Source organism: Thalassophryne amazonica, chromosome 19, assembly GCF_902500255.1.
Source record: "Thalassophryne amazonica chromosome 19, fThaAma1.1, whole genome shotgun sequence".
Taxonomy (NCBI): domain Eukaryota; kingdom Metazoa; phylum Chordata; class Actinopteri; order Batrachoidiformes; family Batrachoididae; genus Thalassophryne; species Thalassophryne amazonica.
In genome coordinates this window covers 41263485-41282337 of record NC_047121.1, presented here as the reverse complement: position 1 = coordinate 41282337, position 18853 = coordinate 41263485, and the positions used below count along the sequence as shown (strand labels likewise).

The 18853-nt window shown below is 42.0% G+C and overlaps 2 protein-coding genes across 2 annotated transcripts in view; one reads left to right on the top strand and one right to left on the bottom strand.

Moving 5' to 3' along the window:
* The window catches only part of LOC117501202 (TLE family member 5-like), a 28996-nt gene extending 21731 nt beyond the window's left edge, over nucleotides 1-7265 (top strand). The window contains exon 7 of the mRNA XM_034160061.1: nucleotides 5871-7265. Coding sequence (XP_034015952.1) covers nucleotides 5871-6110 — 240 coding nt within the window. The 3' untranslated portion in view covers nucleotides 6111-7265. The remainder of the gene's footprint in view (nucleotides 1-5870) is intronic.
* A 5422-nt stretch (nucleotides 7266-12687) lies between these two features.
* The window catches only part of plpp2a (phospholipid phosphatase 2a), a 36763-nt gene continuing 30597 nt past the window's right edge, over nucleotides 12688-18853 (bottom strand). The window contains exons 5-6 of the mRNA XM_034160060.1: nucleotides 18371-18547; nucleotides 12688-13601 (exon numbers count right to left, since the gene is read on the bottom strand). Coding sequence (XP_034015951.1) covers nucleotides 13452-13601; nucleotides 18371-18547 — 327 coding nt within the window. The 3' untranslated portion in view covers nucleotides 12688-13451. The remainder of the gene's footprint in view (nucleotides 13602-18370; nucleotides 18548-18853) is intronic.

Here is an 18853-nt window from a genome sequence, read left to right as displayed (position 1 = left end):
GCAGAGATGGGTACCGGTGTCGCCGACCTAACGGTCCCCTCCTAAAAATCTGTCCCCACTGCCTTCACTGCGCATGTGTCATTAGCCGCGGTTCACCGATCACGTCATTTCTGCTTAAAACTGCACTCCAGTCATCATCTATCTCAGCGACAGATATCTTAAGCTTTTGTACAATGTTAGGAAAAATTACCTAAAAACTTTCTGACTTCTTCTTTGTCTTTCGGCTGTTCCCGTTAGGGGTCGCCACAGCAGATCAATCGTTTCCATCTCACCCTGTCCTCTGTATCTTCCTCTGTCACACCAACCACCTGCATGTCCTCTCAGCACATCCATAAACCTCCTCTTTGGTCTCCCTCTTCTCCTCCTGCCTGGTGGCTCCTTCCTCAGCATCCTTCTCCCTATATACCCTGGGTCCCTCCTCTGCACATGTCCAAACCATCTCAATCTCGCCTCTCTGACTTTGTCTCCAAACCGTCCCACCTGAGCTGTCCCTCTGATATGTTCATTCCTAATCTTGTCCATTCTTGTCACTCCCAAAGAGAATCTCAACATCTTCAGCTCTGCCACCTCCAGCTCTGCCTCCTGTCTTTTTGTTAGTGCCACTGTCTCTAAACCATACAACATAGCTGGTCTCACTACTGTTTTGTAAACTTTCCCCTTCAATCTTGCTGATATTCTTCGGTCACAAATCACTCCTGCCACCTTTCTCCACCCACTCCACCCTGCCTGCACTCTCTTCTTCACCTCTCTACCACACTCTCCATTACTTTGAACAGTTGACCCCAAATATTTAAACTCATCTACTTTCAACACTTCTACTCCTTGTAACGGCACTATTCCGCTGGGCTCCCTCTCATTCACACACATGTACTCAGTCTTGCTTCTACTGACTTTCATTCCCCTTCTCTCCATAGCATATCTCCACCTCTCCAGACTAGACTCAACTTGCTCTCTACTCTCACTACAGATCACAATGTCATCTGCAAACATCATAGTCCATGGGGACCCCTGTCTGATCTCATCCGTCAACCTGTCCATCACCACTGCAAACAAGAAAGGGCTGATCCTTGGTGTAATCCCACCTCCACCTTGAATGAGTCTGTCATTCCGACTGCGCATCTCACCGCTGTCACACTATTCTTGTACATGTCCTGCACTACCCTAACATACTTCTCTGCCACTCCAGACTTCCTCATACAATACCACAACTCTTCTCTTGGCACCCTATCATAAGCTTTTTCTAAGTCCACAAACACACAATGTAACTCTTTCTGGCCTTCTCTGTACTTTTCCAACAGTATTCTCAGAGCAAACATTGCATCTGTAGTGCTCTTTGTCGGCATGAAACCATATTGCTGCTCACAGATCTTCACCTGTTTTCTAAGCCTACCTTCTACTACTCTTTCCCATAACTTCATGCTGTGGCTGATCAGCTTTATGCCTCTGTAGTTACTGCAGCTCTGCACATCACCCTTGTTCTTGAAAATAGGAACCAGCACACTTCGTCTCCACTCCTCAGGCATGCTCTCACTTTCCAAGATTTTATTAAACAATCTGGTTAGAAACTCCACTGCCATCTCTCCTAGACATTTCCATGCCTCCACTGGAATGTCATCTGGACCGACTTCTTCCTTGCTAATCTCTTGTACTTCCTGATTTACTCTCACCACATCATCCAGCCTTTTCTCTCGCTCATTTTCTTTATTCATCAACTCTTCAAAATATTCCCTCCACCTTCTCAGCACACACTCCTCACTTGTCAGCACATTACCATGTGCATCTTTTACCACCCTAACCTGCTGCACATCCTTTCCAGCTCTGTCCCTTTGTCTGGCCAATCGGTACAAGTCCTTTTCTCCTTCCTTACTATTCAATTTCTTGTACAGCTCGCAATATGCCTTTTCCTTTGCTTTTGCCACTTCTCTTTTCGCCTTACGCCGCATCTCCTTGTACTCCTGTCTACTTTCTTCATCTCTCCGACTATCCCAAAACTTTTTCGCCAACCTCTTTCTCCTTATGCTTTCTTGGACCTCTTCATTCCACCACCAAGTCTCCTTGTCTTCCTTCCACTGTCCAGCTGTCATACCCAGTACTGTCCTAGCTGTCTCCCTCACCACATCTGCAGTACTTTTCCAGTTGTCCAAAATTGCTTCCCCTCCAACCAGTGCTTCTCTCACCTGCTCGCTAAATTTCACACAACAGTCTTCCTCCTTCAGCTTCCACCATCTGATTTTTTGTTGAGCTCTCACTCTCTTCTTCTTTACCTCTAAAGTCATCCTACAAACAACCATCCTATGCTGTCTTGTGACACTCCTGCTACCACCTTACAGTCTGTGATTTATTTTAGCTTGCATCTCCTATAGAGAATGTAGTCCACCTGTGTGCACCTTCCTCCACTCTTATATGTTACCCTGTGCTCCTCCCTTTTCTTAAAGTAGGTATTCACCACAGCCATTTCCATCCTTTTTGCAAAATCAACCAGCATCTGTCCTTCCCCATTCCTATCCTTGATACCGTATCTACCCATTACTTCCTCATCACCTCTGTTCCCTTCACCAACATGCCCATTGAAGTCTGCTCCTATCACCACTCTTTCATGCTTGGGCACACTCTCCACCACCTCATCTAACACACTCCAGAAATCTTCTTTCTCCTTCATCTCACAACCTACCTGTGGGGCATATGCACTGATGATATTCATCATCACCCCTTCAATTTCCAACTTCACACTCATCACCCTGTCAGACACTCGCTTAACCTCCAACACACTTTTAACATACTCTTCCTTTAAAATGACCCCAACACCATTTCTCTTCTTGTCCTCACCATGGTACAACAACTTGTACCCACCGCCGATGCTCCTGCTCTTACTTCCCTTCCACTTGGTCTCCTGCACACACAGTATGTCTACCTTTCTCCTCTCCATCATATCAGCCAGCTCTCTCCCTTTACCAGTCATACTACCAACATTCAAAGTCCCCACTCTCATTTCCACCCTTCTAGTTTTCTTCTTCTCCCGCTGTTTGTGGCAGCGTTTTCCTCCTCTTCTTCGTCGTCTTCGCCCAGCAGTAGCCCAATTTCCACCGGCACCCTGTTGGGCAATAGCACCGGTGGCGGACGTTGTTAACCCGGGCCGCGACCGATCCGGTATGGGAATTCGATTCTGAGTCTGCATAGTTGGGTTGGCTTGTTTTACGCCGGATGCCCTTCCTGACGCAACCCTCCTCATTTATCCGGGCTTGGGACCGGCACTCAGAATGTACTGGCTGCACACCCCATGTGGCTGAGTTACCTAAAAACTCTCTGACACAGACAACAAATGAGACACCAGGGAAAACAGGTTTCAGTTTTTAGATGTTTTGATTATTTAAAGCTTTAAAGGTACAGTGGGGTAAAAAAAAAAAAATTAGTCAGTCCCTGATTGTGCAAGTTCTCCTACTTAGAAAGATGAGAGAGGTCTGTAATTTTCATCATAGGTACACTTCAAGTATGAGAGACAAAATGAGAAAAAAAAAAAAAAAATCCAGGAAATCACATTGTAGGATTTTTAAAGAATTTATATGTAAATTATGGTGGAAAATAAGTATTTGTCAATAACAAAAGTTCAACTCAGTACTTTGTAACATAATCTTTGTTGGTAATGACAGAGGTCAACTGTTTCCTGTAAGTCTTCACCAGGTTTGCACACACTGTAGCTGGTATTTTGGCCCATTCCTCCATGCAGATCTCCTCTAGAGGAGTGATGTTTTGGGGCTGTCGCCGGGAAACACGGACTTTCAACTCCCTCAACAAATTTTCTATGGGGTTGAGGTCTGGAGAGTGGCTTGGCCACTCCAGTACCTTGAAATGCTTTTTACGGAGCCACTCCTTCGTTGCCCGAGCAGTGTGTTTGGGTTCATTGTCATGCTGGAAGACCCAGCCACATTGCATCTTCAATGCTGTCACTGATGGAAGGAGGTGTTGGCTTAAAATCTCACGATACTTGGCCACGTTCATTCTTCCCTTAACACAGATCAGTCATCCTGTCCCCTTTGCAGAAAAACAGCCCCAAAGTATGATGTTTCCACCCCCATGCTTCACAGTAGATAGGGTGTTCTTGGAATGCGACTCAGCATTCTTCTTCTTCCTCCAAACACGACGAGTTGAGTTTTTACCAAAATGTTCTATTTTGGTTTCATCTGACCACATGATATTCTCCCAATGTTCTATTTTGGTTTCATCTGACCACATGATATTCTCCCAATCCTCTTCTGGATCATCCATATGCTCTCTGACAAACTTCAGATGGGCCTGGACATGTACTGGCTTAAGCAGGGGGACACGCCTGGGACTGGAGGATTTGAGTCCCTCAATGCGTAGTGTGTAGCCTTTGTTACTTTGGTCCCAGCTCTCTGCTCATCAGGTACCTCCGTGTAGTTCTGGGATTTTTGTTCACCATTCTCTTGATCATTTTGACCCCACGGGATGACATCTTGCGTGGAGCCCCAGATCGAGGGAGATTATCAATGGTCTTGTATGGCTTCCATTTTCTTACAATTACTCCCACAGTTGATTTATTCACACCAACCTGCTTGACTATTGTAGATTCACTCTTCCCAGCCTGGTGCAGGTCTACAGTTTTCTTCCTGTGTCCGTCAACAGCTCTTTGGTCTTGGCCATGGTTGAGTTTGGAGTCTGACTGTTTGAGGCTGTGGATAGGTGTCTTTTATACAGATAATGAGTTCCAACAGATGCCATTAATACAGGTAACAGGTGGAGGACAGAAGAGTTTCTTAAAGAAGTTGCAGGTATGTGAGAGCCATAAATCTTGCTTGCTTGTGGGTGACCAAATACTTATTTTCCACCATAATTTACAAATAAATTCTTTAAAAATCCTACAATGTGATTTCCTGGTTTTTTTTTCCCCCTCATTTTGTCTTCATAATTGAAGTGTACCTATGTTGAAAATTACAGGACCTCTCTCATCTTTCTAGGTAGGAGAACTTGCACAATCAGGGACTGACTAAATACTTTTTTCCCCCCACTGTACATGTCACACAGAGGTCTGAAGACAAATACATTCAGTTTTCATGCCACTTATATATTGTCCCCAGAGGTGTGTCCCACACAGGGGCTCTATCTTGTCAGAGACCCCGAACCAAGCCAACAAGTGTTTTTTATAAAAGCCCTCCCTATATCTGAAGCTTGCACGTGTAATGGAAGTGAAACGTAACTGTCTGTTGAGACTTTGAACCAGTTAAAACCAAGTTCCAGGCACTTCTAAACAGATAACAAAAGCAAATATTTGATAACTAACATAAAAATAATAAAATAAGGAATTAATACACATATTATCTAACATGTATGATGCAGGATTATTTCATCATAAAAGACTGAAGAAGCGACCAGAGTGCCGCAGCTACACAAGTTGCTAGCTGATGCGTTCACAGCACATCGGTCACTTCAAAGCATCAGGTTATCGCCTCGTTTCTACTTAAAACTGACTTTAGAATGATTTAAGAGGTTTAACCTTGTCATCAGATGGTTAATAATCCTATTAATCCATTTGATCAGTTTGGGTGAAGAGACTGGCTCAGACGAGCTGCTGAGCTCCGAAATGACGCATGCACAGTGTAGGCAGGGCAGACCAATTTTTAGGGGCAGAGTGTATGGTCTGTGACACAGGCCTTGCGATGGACTGGTGCTCCACCCAGGCGGATTCACACTGTGGTGTCCAGGGATCAGCACCGGCCTGAAGAGCTTCTTGGTCTGTGCAGCTGGCTTGAATGAGCTTGTCACTTTCTGTCATTTCCAAAGTTTCTTTTTTGTAATATGCGCTCATTACATGCTTCCTGTCTTTTTTTTTTTTCTTTCTTTCTTTCTTTTTGTAGCAACAGCTGCAGGTGCAGCAGCTGTCCCAGCTCCAGGGCCTGGCCCTACCTGTCACCCCGCTGCCGCTGGGCCTCACCCCACCCACCCTGCCTCCCGTCTCCTCCAGCTCCGGACTCCTGTCCCTCTCCTCCATCCTGGCCAACTATTCCCACAGTCAGGCACAGGTGGCTAAAGAAGACAAGGCCCGGGACTCTGCAGAGCGAGCACCCAGAGGAGAGGACGGGGACAAGTCCGACTAGTGGCGGACAAAACGAGAAGGTTTGAAGGGGAGATGCTGCAGTGGAGCAGAAAGGCAAGGCTGTAATGGTGGACTGTAAATAGAGACTGACGCGAGACTGGCTGATGAGTGTAACTACAGGGTCGAGCCACATATAAAAGAGGATGGCGCAGGATTGTTGTCAGTGCGGCGGGTTTGTGGGTGAAAGCAGGATGTGTAGAGAATGAAACTGCTGAAGTGTGGCAGTTCATATTATTTCATCGTAACAGCCTCAGTTTGGGCTCCTAGACTTTAAATAAATGCTTTTTAGTGTGAGCCACTGTTGTTAGGCTTAACCAAGATAAATGTTTTCCCATTAAGAGTGAGAGTTGAGTGTGACAACTAACATCTATGTTGGTCGCAATTATTTTCTTTAAGTTTCTTGGCAATCAAATGTGTGTGTAGCCCCCCCGGTCCGCTTTAACTCCTCCTCTGGTGGTTCAGATGCAAATGCTGTGTATTTAATCACTCCTCAAAACAATTCTTAAAAGTTTTCAAGGATGTTTTTCTTGATAGGCGCATTATAAATATTTGCTCTTTTTCCATTCAAAAATAGTTTGTGCAGGTCTCAGTTCACCTTGGATCTCCATGGCGTACACCACGAGTCCTGTCTACAAGAATTAAAATTGATGCATTTTGTTTCATGAAGTTGAAACCAGGTGTGTGTGTTATCAGAAAAGAGAAAACACTTATTGTCTTATTTGTTTTAGCAAAGCATCTTTTATATTTTACCTCACCACCACCCCCTACCCCACCCGTGCTCTCCCACTGTAACTGACCCAGACAAATTTGCATAGGATCTAAAATGTTGGCACCGGATGGTTGTTAATGGCAGGCGGGTGTGATTTTCAGGTTTCATGTTATTTGGTCAGTTCATACTAAATGCATTTAGCTGCTGTCTTTTCCTGTCGTGATTGATTTATGTGACAGTGTGCAGGCGGTCAGCAATTTTCCACCCCTTTACATGGCGGTAGTTGTCTTGGGTGAGTTGTTAACGCTTCATAAGCAACAGAAAACAAAGATTTGCTGAAATGTTTTAACAAGCTTCTCTCAGCCAGAAGTGACCAAATTTATTCCCTGTTGCTCAGAAAGCAGAATCGCCAGCCAGCGTCTTGCAAAGAATATTTCACCCTCCAAAAGTGCAGCACATTTATCACAATTTATGGACCTGTCACACCTTGATGATGTAGCATCCATTTGCTGACGTATGTAAGATACGCCAAATACGCTGACATATGTCCAATAAGTTATGGGTAAGTTTTGTATAAGTTAAGAGCGCATTTGAAGTATGCTGTATACGGCGTAGGATGCTGAGTTCATTGAATAATTTTGGGCATGCACAATATTTTTGATACATGCCAGTGTGTGTTGTACATCCCGTATACGTGGGCCATAAGTTGTAGGTAAGTTATGCGACTGTTGTTACTTGTTACTCAGAAGTCAGAATGTATCCATTGATTGGATGCAAACAGTTCAGCCTGTTTCAAATATTAAAGCCATTCACACACGGAGTAAATATAAAGTCTTAATCTTACCTGTTCCGTTTCAGTCGGATTCATCATCAGCCTGATGAAAACTTATCCACATAGTGTCCTGATTTTGAAAACGATGTCTGAAAATACTATAATTCCTTGTCGTGGCTGAAAAAATGTAGCGTTTTAAAACAAGTCCCTCTGTGTTTGTCTGCTCCCAGTGCATTTCAGCCTGAACCAGAAAATGCCGGCACTTTGTGCCACAAAAAAAAAAAAAATTTACTTATTTTAAAAGTTGAAAGGGTCACGGGGCCTCATTCATTCACATCAGCGTTTAACACAGACATCAGTTGATTCTTCAGCATTCTGCATGCGATGAAAATAAATCCCATGATCCACCAAGACAAAAAATAGAATTTTTTTTTAAAAATGCTAAATTACTCTGGTCTGTGTGTGGTGGGGCGAGACTGCACGACAGTGTACATGCACTCGATGACATGCAGGTTAAGATCTACATGCTCACAAAAGGGTTTTGCTGGCAGTGGAAACGCAAACCAAGCCAAACCTAACCATTCCAACTTGTACCATACCGACCCGGACCGCTCTGTGAAAATGGGGTCATCGAAATGCGCTTGCTAAATTGTCATGGTGTGACAGCTGCATGACTAATTTGATGTAGGTGTAACACGTCTATTTTGTTGTTGTCAGTATTTTGTTATTGTAAAGTTTCTCTAATGGTACATTTTTAATGTCAGAATTAATTCTTGCTCTGAAAATCTTAGAACATGTACCAAAAAAACCAAACAACCAAGTGCTGTTTTTCCAAATATTCAACCCCTACCTTAGTATTCAGTACATCTTGTGCTGTAGTCTGTAGTTCAGGAGATGTTTGTCGAATTGGTTTTGCAGATTTGCTGTGTGCCTGATCAAGAGTGTGGTTGAATTTGGTGCATGACCCTTGACAGAAGAAATCAGTAATCAGTCTTTTAATTATCTTTACCCCGTGACAATTTTTTACTTTGCTCTGTTCTTTATCCTTCATTTTCGCTCATTTTAATTCTGTCCCACTCTTTGCAGTGGTACTGAGGGAGGCAGGTTTACCCAGCAAATGTGAGTTGTTTGAGTGCAGTTTTGAGCCCTCATTAAAGGTAACATTTCCTACTGTCATCATTGTTTGATATAGCGCTAGATAACTGGGGTCAAATTCTTGAGTTTGAATTAATTTTTTCCCAACCAATAATTTTGACTTGGAAAGTGCGTTGTTAAAGATAATATTGCAATTTTAAAAAAACAAATTTACCACTTGAAATTTACACCAATTTGCTAACCTTTAAGGAGGTTGAATACTCCTGCACATCCCAGTACAATTATTCAGCTTTTTAGATCCAACTCTGATTTGCTGTGGTGACCCCCAGTGCAAACAAGGGAGAAGTCGAAGGGACTTGCCAAACTAAATGCATGATTGGAGAAAAAAAATGGGAGTGTTCTTGTTTTAGGCAAAAGGGGGCAGCATTGTTTCTGCTAAGATATTTGGTCAGTTGTGGTCAGTCAGGTGTCTCGGTTTCTGTTTGTCACTACACTGCAGTTGTTGCTGCGATTGCCCTGTAATGTGAGCGTTGTTACACGCCACCTTAAACTCTGAGCACCACAAATTCAAGACTTCAAACCTATCCTCCGTATCTTATTTTGAAAAGCACTTCGACTTTTATATTTTTTAAATTGCGCTTCTTTTGTTTGATTTTCCCCTCTTTGCTTGTGTCGGAGGATTCTCTTTATTATAACGAGTGCAAGTGTTGTCTTCAAAAGTTAGACTTTAAATGGTATGTGTTCGTGCTGTGAAGGGCCAATTTGTATACATATGAAGATATCAATATACATATTTTTAAAGCATTTTTGTATGTTTCAAAGCTGCTTTTTAACGTGTATCCTTGAAGATTTAGGTGTTGTACGTGTGCATTACGAGCCTACAATAAATAAGAGACACGTTCTATGTCATTCAATTCCCGTTTTTCGCTCTCATTCGCTCAGTAGACGGTAACACTCAGCATTGTTTTCTACCTTTTATCTTTTTTGTGCAAACATAACCAGTTTAATGTGTTTATGAACACTGTTAAATTACATGGGCTGGGTGGGGGATACGATGTTAAACAAGCAACTGTGTATTGTAATGAGAATGAATCAACCTTTTAGCAGTAAGGAAGCTTCTCTGGTGCCTTACAAATAAAAAATGTGATTGAGAGTTATTCTGGTGTTTTGTTTGTGGATCACATCACCTCTCTAAATGGCTGATCTGCCACATTAACATAGGTACATTTCCATCTAAAGTGAAATACAAAAACCAATGAAACAGTGACTACATTAAGAAGTCTCATTCCAGTAGTGTAGGTTGTTCACAGTGAGCCAGATTGGCATCTTCAGCAATGAGACAGCACAAAAGCTAACAGAACAAGAAATATTAACACCAATGGTACACACTTTGTACAAACACAGTACATTTGTGAAATCTTTGCGTGATGGGTGTGGAGTTTGCCCCGCCCCCTCAATCCTATTGTGAGTCTCTCTACACTGGTTTCATGGAGTGGTCACCAGATTTAGCCACAAAAAAGAAATAAACTGCCAAACAAGATCATTTCAAACATGTTTCTTAAAAAAAAAGATGAAAGTAGCTACACTTATACAAATCCTTTCTGCAGGGTTGTGTGGACTTGTGACCATGTTTTTGACCATTACCACTATTAAACAATTAGAAAATAATTTAACTGATTTTACGCATTTCTGTGCCAAAACTCCCTACAGCGCCGAAAGTCGTACAAAATCCTTTCTGCAGGGTTGTGTGGTGTTATGTTTTATAATGTAACTGGAGATTTGATTTTGTACAATTCTGAGCAGAAAGTCTTTCACTGATGAGCACACCATTTCCTAATGCATCACCTATCCAATATCCCTTAAGCATCCTGCAGGGGGCAGTGTTCACTATAGCTCTATAGGCTATTACATAAGCAAAACAAACTTCTTTTTAGATTGATCTAGTTTTGACAAATTTGGTGAATTTCGACATTGTTTTTGTTATATTCCACATAAGACTGAAAGATTTATTTATCCTCTCTAATTTTGCAATTTATTAAAAAAATCCAATTTGCATTCTTAAAGGTTGTCAAATATGAGGATTTGTTCCATTTCTGTTAGACTTTATTGAACAATACAACAGTTCTCTGTGTAATGTGAAACCTGATGTACATTTTCTTGTTACCTCCTAGCATTTGTACATGGTTAATAAGTAACCAGTAATGAAAACCACTGGTCCTCTCAGCAGGCTTAAAGCAAGCATTGTCCAAACATCAAAGGACACAACGAAAACTTTGCTTCCATTCGGCCTGTGGAGCTGAGACATGAAATGCAGCAGTTAGTTGACCAGCCTGATAAACACGTTCAGTGCGATGGAGAGCACAGGTTGCTCCACCTGCACACTTCAGATGTATGTCAAGTCTTTTTATTAATCTGATCACAAGAATTTAAAGCGCTATAATTTCCCTTTGCTTCTGTAACATAATTGGAGCTGTTTCATAATTGTGACCTCACCAGATTGCAGCAGGATGTAAGATAATTTTAACACATGGTAGCATGGTTGTGTAAATAATAAAATGACAGTACATTAGTGTCCCTAACAAACGTGAGGTGGTTAACCAGCCCCATTCCTCTGACGCTGAGGAATCCCGCAATCATCTGCAGCAGGTCCAGACATGAAGCGTGCGTCATTGTGCTGTGCACGGTGTTCAACAAGAACAAAGCTGCAAAGGATAGTCCAACACAACACTAAATTCCTCCCGCTTGAGTTCTTGTGTTGCATACAAGTAAGCGCTCAACATGCTGGCTGTTATTCATATAGAAGTATACAAAACATCTTGCAGGGTCAAAGTAAGAAAATACTTAACAGATGCCTTGTTATAGGACCATTTAAGGTGTTGTCCTTTAGACCTATTCATATAGTGAACAATATGTAGTCCAACACGCTGTGGATGAAATACACACTTTTCTATTGGAAGAGAATAAAACCGCTCAGTAATGTGTGACGGAAATGATGATTCAACTCCAGAAATATGGGTTTGTGAAGTCTCTGTTGCTCCTCAGCTTTCCTTCTCAGAGTCAACCAATGTGCATAAAAGGCAAAGTTCAGGTCTGGAAGGAAAAGACATGAGCCGAAGAAAGCAGGCAGCTCAAACAGCTGCTCTGTAACATCACACAAAATCAAACATTCTTGAAAAAATACACTGGATTAAAAAAAACAAAAACATACAGTAGTTAGTAAAACTGTTAGAGCTTCTATGGACAGGTGGCTCTACAAATACGAGAACACTGACCTTTTTTGGGGGGGTACGATTGGGTATAAACATTGTCAGAGTAATGGCAAATTTTTCAAAGGAACAAACATAATTGAACAGACTATCAAACTACCATTTATTATTTGGTGATTAATCATTTGCTCTTGAAGATCGCACATGTCCCATCGACTCTAACCTGTCCGTGTTTTTGAGGTGTGCCAGCTCAGGTCTGTCTGGGGGATGTGTTGGTGCAGCACATCACCACATTCACTGCATTATGGAATCGCATTGGGTCCTGCATGGCAACCACAGAGGCAGACAACCAGTCCGTCCCCATCACCATCTGTTTAGAATAACCATCTGCTGCAGCCAGAAGAAACCTGGGAGTCCTCTTGGTGTTCTCACTAAGGTACCTCTGTGCTGCATCATGCACACAGCAACATCAGTTCTACTTCACAATGCAAGTCATCTGAGTGTCCCCCAGTACCCAAGGATCCTGTGAGGACACCCAGTATTATAGACATGGAGTCAGGATAGCCTTTGGTCAGCATCAAAGTGTTACAACCATACAGTAAGACAAGAGGCACGACAACCCTCAAGACTGGGACCTTTGTTCTAGAAAGGTATCAACAACATTGCCAAACACTTCTGTCCAGCAAGCTCATATATGGAAAATTCTGAGACTGGAACATCACTGCTGAGATAAGCGAATCTCAATGATTTAAAAGCCTGGAGCTTTGTCTTGATCCAAGAGAATTGCAAACTCATACACCATAATAATACAGCCTTTATATTGTCATTGTACATATATACATACAACAAAATTTGTCCTCTGCATTTAACCCATCCTAATTTACAGTTCAACACAATTCAACTACTAGGAGAAGTGGGTCGCCATATAACTACCGACTCAGCTTCTCAAGTGAGATCACTGCTTTATCTACTACAGGTCAGTGAAACTATCCTCACCAAAAAAAGCACTTAAGCCACCGATTTCCACAGCACTACTCAAAACCCACCACGGTATATGATTTGCAATAACACATTGGTATAGGAGAAACACTGTGGCAACTGGTTTCTTTAATACACTATACATTCAGAAATCTGGTAATTCCTAGAAAGCTTGAATCTCTCAATAAAGGAAACTGTCAATGTTCTAATATTTATCAGCCTGACCTGTTTATTAAAAACATCTGCAGAAAAGTGGAAAAAATGTTCCCCTTTCAAGATTTGGTGAGTCATTTTTAAAAATGCACACTTGCAGTCTTTACTCACAGCATAAACATCTCCCCACAACAACTGAATAAAACTCAAACAGAACTGTTAAAAAATATCATTGCACAACACACACACACACACACACACATATACACACACTCAGGTTGGGAATGTCTGGTTTCCTCAGTTGACATGTCAATCCTGGATCTGGATTTCACAGTAGCGGTGACTGTGTTTTTCATTCCTAAGTCATAGTTGTGGTGAAGTGTCGAAGCGGTGGTGCAGGTCACGGGTGCTGCACGTCACGGGTGCTTTTCATACGGGCGCAGTGTAGTTATAATGATTTCCGTGCTGTGAGACTGAAGGTTGAGGGTTCGGTTTGCATTCCATTTGTTCGCAGTCTGCCTTGTCTGGTCTTGTGCTCAGAGGAGGTCGATTCTTGAAAAAGTCTGACACGTATCGGACCTGAGGGGGATAAATATGTTGCATTACAAATCTGTTTACTTTTGCTGATCTAATAAATGATGCATTTTCTCAGTATGACCAAAAATTGATTTGTTTAAAGCTGATATATTAAGATAAAGTCATGTATTACGGTATTTATTTTTTGCATCTCTACCCTTGCTGAGAAGGTTGGCATCATCAATGCTTGTTAAACACTTCCAAATTAAGACAACACTAGCAAATGCTGAAAACACAAACCAGACCCGCGTAGGGTCCAAGCCCCCTACGCAGATCACCCCGAGCCCCCACGAGGACCAAATGACTTGTAACGATGCAGCTGCAAGACGTGGGCCTGAACTGCAGAGCCACATGGGCGATGGGGCTCACGCCAACTTTTCCTTTGAGAGGACTAAATTTAACTAAGACGTCTGCACTTTTCCAGTATGTACACTGAATAACAGTCTTTGATCCCACCACGTGCATGAAGTGTTGTGCAGTCTGTCAGTCTATATTTATCGATATTCAGAATCAAATTTACCTTCATATCTCTTCAACCAAGTGTTCTGCCAAATAGCAACAACATTGATCGAAATATCTCACATAAAAGGACAGAGGTGATTGGGCAATCTCAGTATCAGTCACTTAAAGGTGCTTCTTCTGAATAAGGTTTAACCTCAGCAAGCACAGAAAAAAAGACTTCCTCAGGAATTTTGATTATACAACGAACTTCAAGCACACCAGGCTCAGTGTGGTGACTGTCCTTGCACATATCCTGCACCTCCCTCATATACTTCTCATACCATACCACACCTTTTCTCTTGGCACTGTCAAAAGATTTCTTTAAGTCCATAAACAAACAATGCAACTCCTTCTAGCCTTCTCTACACTTCTACATAAAACCAACCATAAAGTCAAAGGAATTGTCTCGATGGCACAATTCTGGGGAAGGGTACAGCAACATGTCTGCTGCTTTGAAGGTTCCAATGAGCACAGTCGTCTCCATCATCTGTAAATGGAAGACATTTGGGTCCACCAGGACTCTTCCAAAGCTGGACGCCCGTCTAAACTGAGCGATCGGGGGAGAAGGGCCTTAGTCAGGGAGGTGAGCAAGAACCCGATGGTGACTCTGTAAGAGCTCCAGCATTCCTCTGGAGAGAAGAGAACCTTCCAGGAGGACAACCATCTCTGCAGCAATCCACCAATCAGGCCTGTATGGTAGAGTGGCCAGACAGAAGCCACTCCTTAGTAAAAGGCACATGGCAGCCTGCCTGGAGTTTACAAAAAGGCACCTGAAGGACTCTGACCATGAGAAGCAAAATTCTCTGGTCTGATGAGACAAAGATTGAACTCTTTGGCATGAATACTAGGCACCATCCCTACAGTGAAACATGGTGGTGGCAGCATCTTGCTGTGGGGATGTTTTTCAGCGGCAGGAACTGGGAGACTAGTCAGGATTGAGGGAAAGATGAATGCAGCATTGTACAGAGACATCCTGGATGAAAACCTGCTCCAGAGCGCTCTTGACCTCAGACTGGGGCGACGGTTCATCGTTTATCAGAGCAGTGACCCTAAGCACACAGCCAAGATATCAAAGGAGTGGCTTCAGGACAACTCTGCGAATGTCCTTGAGTGGCCCAGCCAGAGCCCAGACCTGAATCTGATTGAACATCTCTGAAGAGATCTGAAAATGGGTGTGCATCGACACTCCCCATCCAACCTGATGGAGCTTGACAGGTGCTTCAAAGAGGAATGGACAAAACTGCCCAAAGATAGGTGCACCAAGCTTGTGGCATCATATTCAAGAAGACTTGTAGCTGTAATTGCTGCCAAAGGTGCATCAAAGTACTGATCAAATGGTGTAAATACTTATGTACATGTGAGTTCTTAGTTATTTCTTTAAATAAATTCGCAAAAATTTCAAAAAAAAAAATTATGTTGTCATTATGGGGTGTTGTGAGTAGAATTTTGAGGGGGAAAATTAATTTACTACATTTTGGAATGAGGCTGTAACATAAAATGTGAAAACATGAAGCGCTGTATAATAGTTTCCATATTCACTGTACGGTTTTGGAGTTATAGGCCAAAATGCAAACATACTGCTATAGCATCCCCTACAGGCAGATTTGCTTACATTTTTTTGGTGTCCGAGTTACATTAAGGCTTTTGTACCCAATCTGAAAGTGGCAGCTATTCAGCTTGTATGGCCTGTGCTCCAGCATTGCATTTACTGGGAGAAAAATCTTAATGAAAAATAAATGAATAACCAAATGAAAACAATAGGGTTGCCAGCCCCACTGTTCCCAACTCTCGTGGGGCTCACACCTCTAAAAACATCTACATTATTTCAGCAAATGCGAATTGCATAAAAACATGGCTCCCACTATGAAACAAAAAAATGAAACAAAAACACACACAACACAAATACAACCTGCAGTAATGCAACAATTTTATTTGATTCAGAGTCTGCTGTAAATTCATAAAACACATGCAAAAGCTCCACAACAAAACTGAAGTAGTCACAACACAAAAAGGTTCTTCTGACTTCTACTGGTCAATGCATTGCAAATAAAATAAAATGGGAAACTGTGGCAAAGTGAAAAGTACTATCAACAATTATGATGATGCCCTGAATCACAATAGTAAAAGTTTTCTCTTTTTGTGTTGTGAATTTTACCGTTGTGTTGGGGAGCTTTTGGGGTATGTTGTGTGAATTTGCATCAGACACATTATCAAATTAAACTGTTGCATGTGCTGCAGGTTATACTTGCTTGTGGTTTCTGGATTTGCAAGAGTCTTAATTTGAATTTTTTATTTATTTTATTTTTTTTAATGCAGCTACCTGTTGAACTGATGCAGGGTATTTCATTTTACAACCCCAATTCCAATGAAGTTGGGACGTTGTGTAAAATGTAAATAAAAACAGAATACAGTGATTTGCACATCCTCTTGAACCTATATTCAGTTTAATACACCACAAAGACAAGATATTTAATGTTCAAACTGATAAATTTTATTGTTTTTGTGCAAATATTTGCTCATTTTGAAATGGATGCCTGCAACAAGTTTCAAAAAAGTTGGGACGGGGCAACAAAAGACTGGGAAAGTTGAGGAATGCTCAAAGAACACCTAATTGGAAACAGGTGAGTGTCATGATTGGGTATAAAAGGAGCATCCCCAAAAGGCTCAGCTGTTCACAAGCAAAGATGGGGCGAGGATCACCACTTTGCAAACAACTGCATGAAAAAATAGTCCAACAGTTTAAGAACAATGTTTCTCAACATTCAATTGCAAGGAATTTAGGGATTCCATCACCTACAGTCCAAAATATAATCAGTAGATTCGGAGAATCTGGAGAACTTTCTACACGTAAGCGACAAGGCCGAAAACCAACACTGAATGCCCGTGACCTTCAATCCCTCAGGTGACACTGCATTAAAAACCGACATCATTGTGTAAAGGATCTTACCGCGTGGGTTCAGGAACACTTCAGAAAACCATTGTCAGTTAACACAGTTCGTCGCTACATCTACAAGTGCAAGTTAAAACTCTACCATGCAAAGCAAAAGCCATACATCAACAACATCCAGAAACGCCGCCGCCTTCTCTGGGCCTGACAGACGTAAAGTGGAAAAGTGTGCTGTGGTCTAATGAGTCCACATTTCAAATTATTTTTGGAAATCATGGACACCGTGTCCTCCAGACAAAAGAGGAAAAAGACCATCCAGATTATTATCAGCACAAAATTCAAAAGCCAGCATCTGTGATGGTATGGGGGTGTGTTAGTCCCAATGGCATGGGCAACTTACAAATCTTTGATGACACCATCAAAGCTAAAAGGTACATCCAGGTTTTGTTGCAACACATGCTGCCATCCAAGCAACGTCTTTCAGGAACGTCCCTGCTTATTTCAGCAAGACAATGCCAAGACACATTCTGCACATATTACAACAGCATGGCTTCATAGTAAAAGAGTGCGGGTACTAGACTGGCCAGCCTGCAGTCCAGACCTGTCGCCCATTGAAAATGTGTGGTGCATTATGAAGCGCAAAATATGACAATGGAGACCCCGGACTGTTGAACAGCTGAAGTTGTACATCAAACAAGAATGGGAAAGAAGTCCACTTACAAAGCTTCAACAATTAGTGTCCTCAGTTCCCAAATGCTTATTGAGTGTTGTTAGAAGGAAAGGTGATGTAACACAGTGGTAAACATACCACTGTCCCAGCTTTTTTGAAACGTGTTGCAGGCATCCATTTCAAAATGAGCAAATATTTGCACAAAAACAATAAAGTTTATGAGTTTGAACATTAAATATCTTGTCTTTGTGGTATATTAAATTGAATATAGGTTGAAGAAGATTTGCAAATCATTGTATTCTGTTTTTATTTACATTTTACACAACGTCCCAACTTCATTGGAATTGGGGTTGTATTTTTAATTATTTATGTTTGTATTTCTCAGTGTCTTCTGCAATTGATGTGTTGTGACCACTGTTGGACTGAGCTAAAATGGACAACTTCTCAGGGATTCCAGTTTTCTTGGAATTCTGTTTTGATGTAAAACTTTTTGCCATTCGTACAGGACATCAGTTAGGCCTTCAGGTTTTCTGAAGCAGTGGTCCCCAACCCTGGTCCTCAGGGGCCGCTGTTCTGAAGGACACAGTACAGTAGGGGAACCAGCAAGAAGATCCTCAATCACCTCACATCTAATGGTGATCAGAAATAAGATGAAATATTTATTTCTCATTCTCCCTTTCACTCTTAGAATTCATCACTTTCAGATGTACTCACAGTGAGCACAGCGATGAGCGCTCCCTGTAGAAATCCCACCAGAACGTCAGTGAAGTGGTGTTTGTAGTCAGAAACCCGTGTGTACCCCACGTACAGGGCAAACAGCACCAAGAAGAACTGGATGGTGGGTCGGACCAGTCGCGTCCACTTCCCCTGCATCCGGGCTTGTACATAGAGCTGCATATATATACACACAAGCATACACACCAGTCAGGTCCATAAGTATTTGGACAGTAACATTTTTTTTTAATTTTGCCACTACACACACCATAGTGGAGTTAAAACCATAAAGTTGTATAGGTACTGCAGCCATGTTTCCATAAGTAACTGGACAAACTACATGATGGAACTATTTTGAATATAAATAATCAGTCTTATGGCCCATGAGTCAAGTCTGGGGATGCACATGTCAATGTTTCCAAGTCACAGAATGTGTCTGACATCAATTATTAATAAATACAAGGAGTATAGTATGTCTGTGTG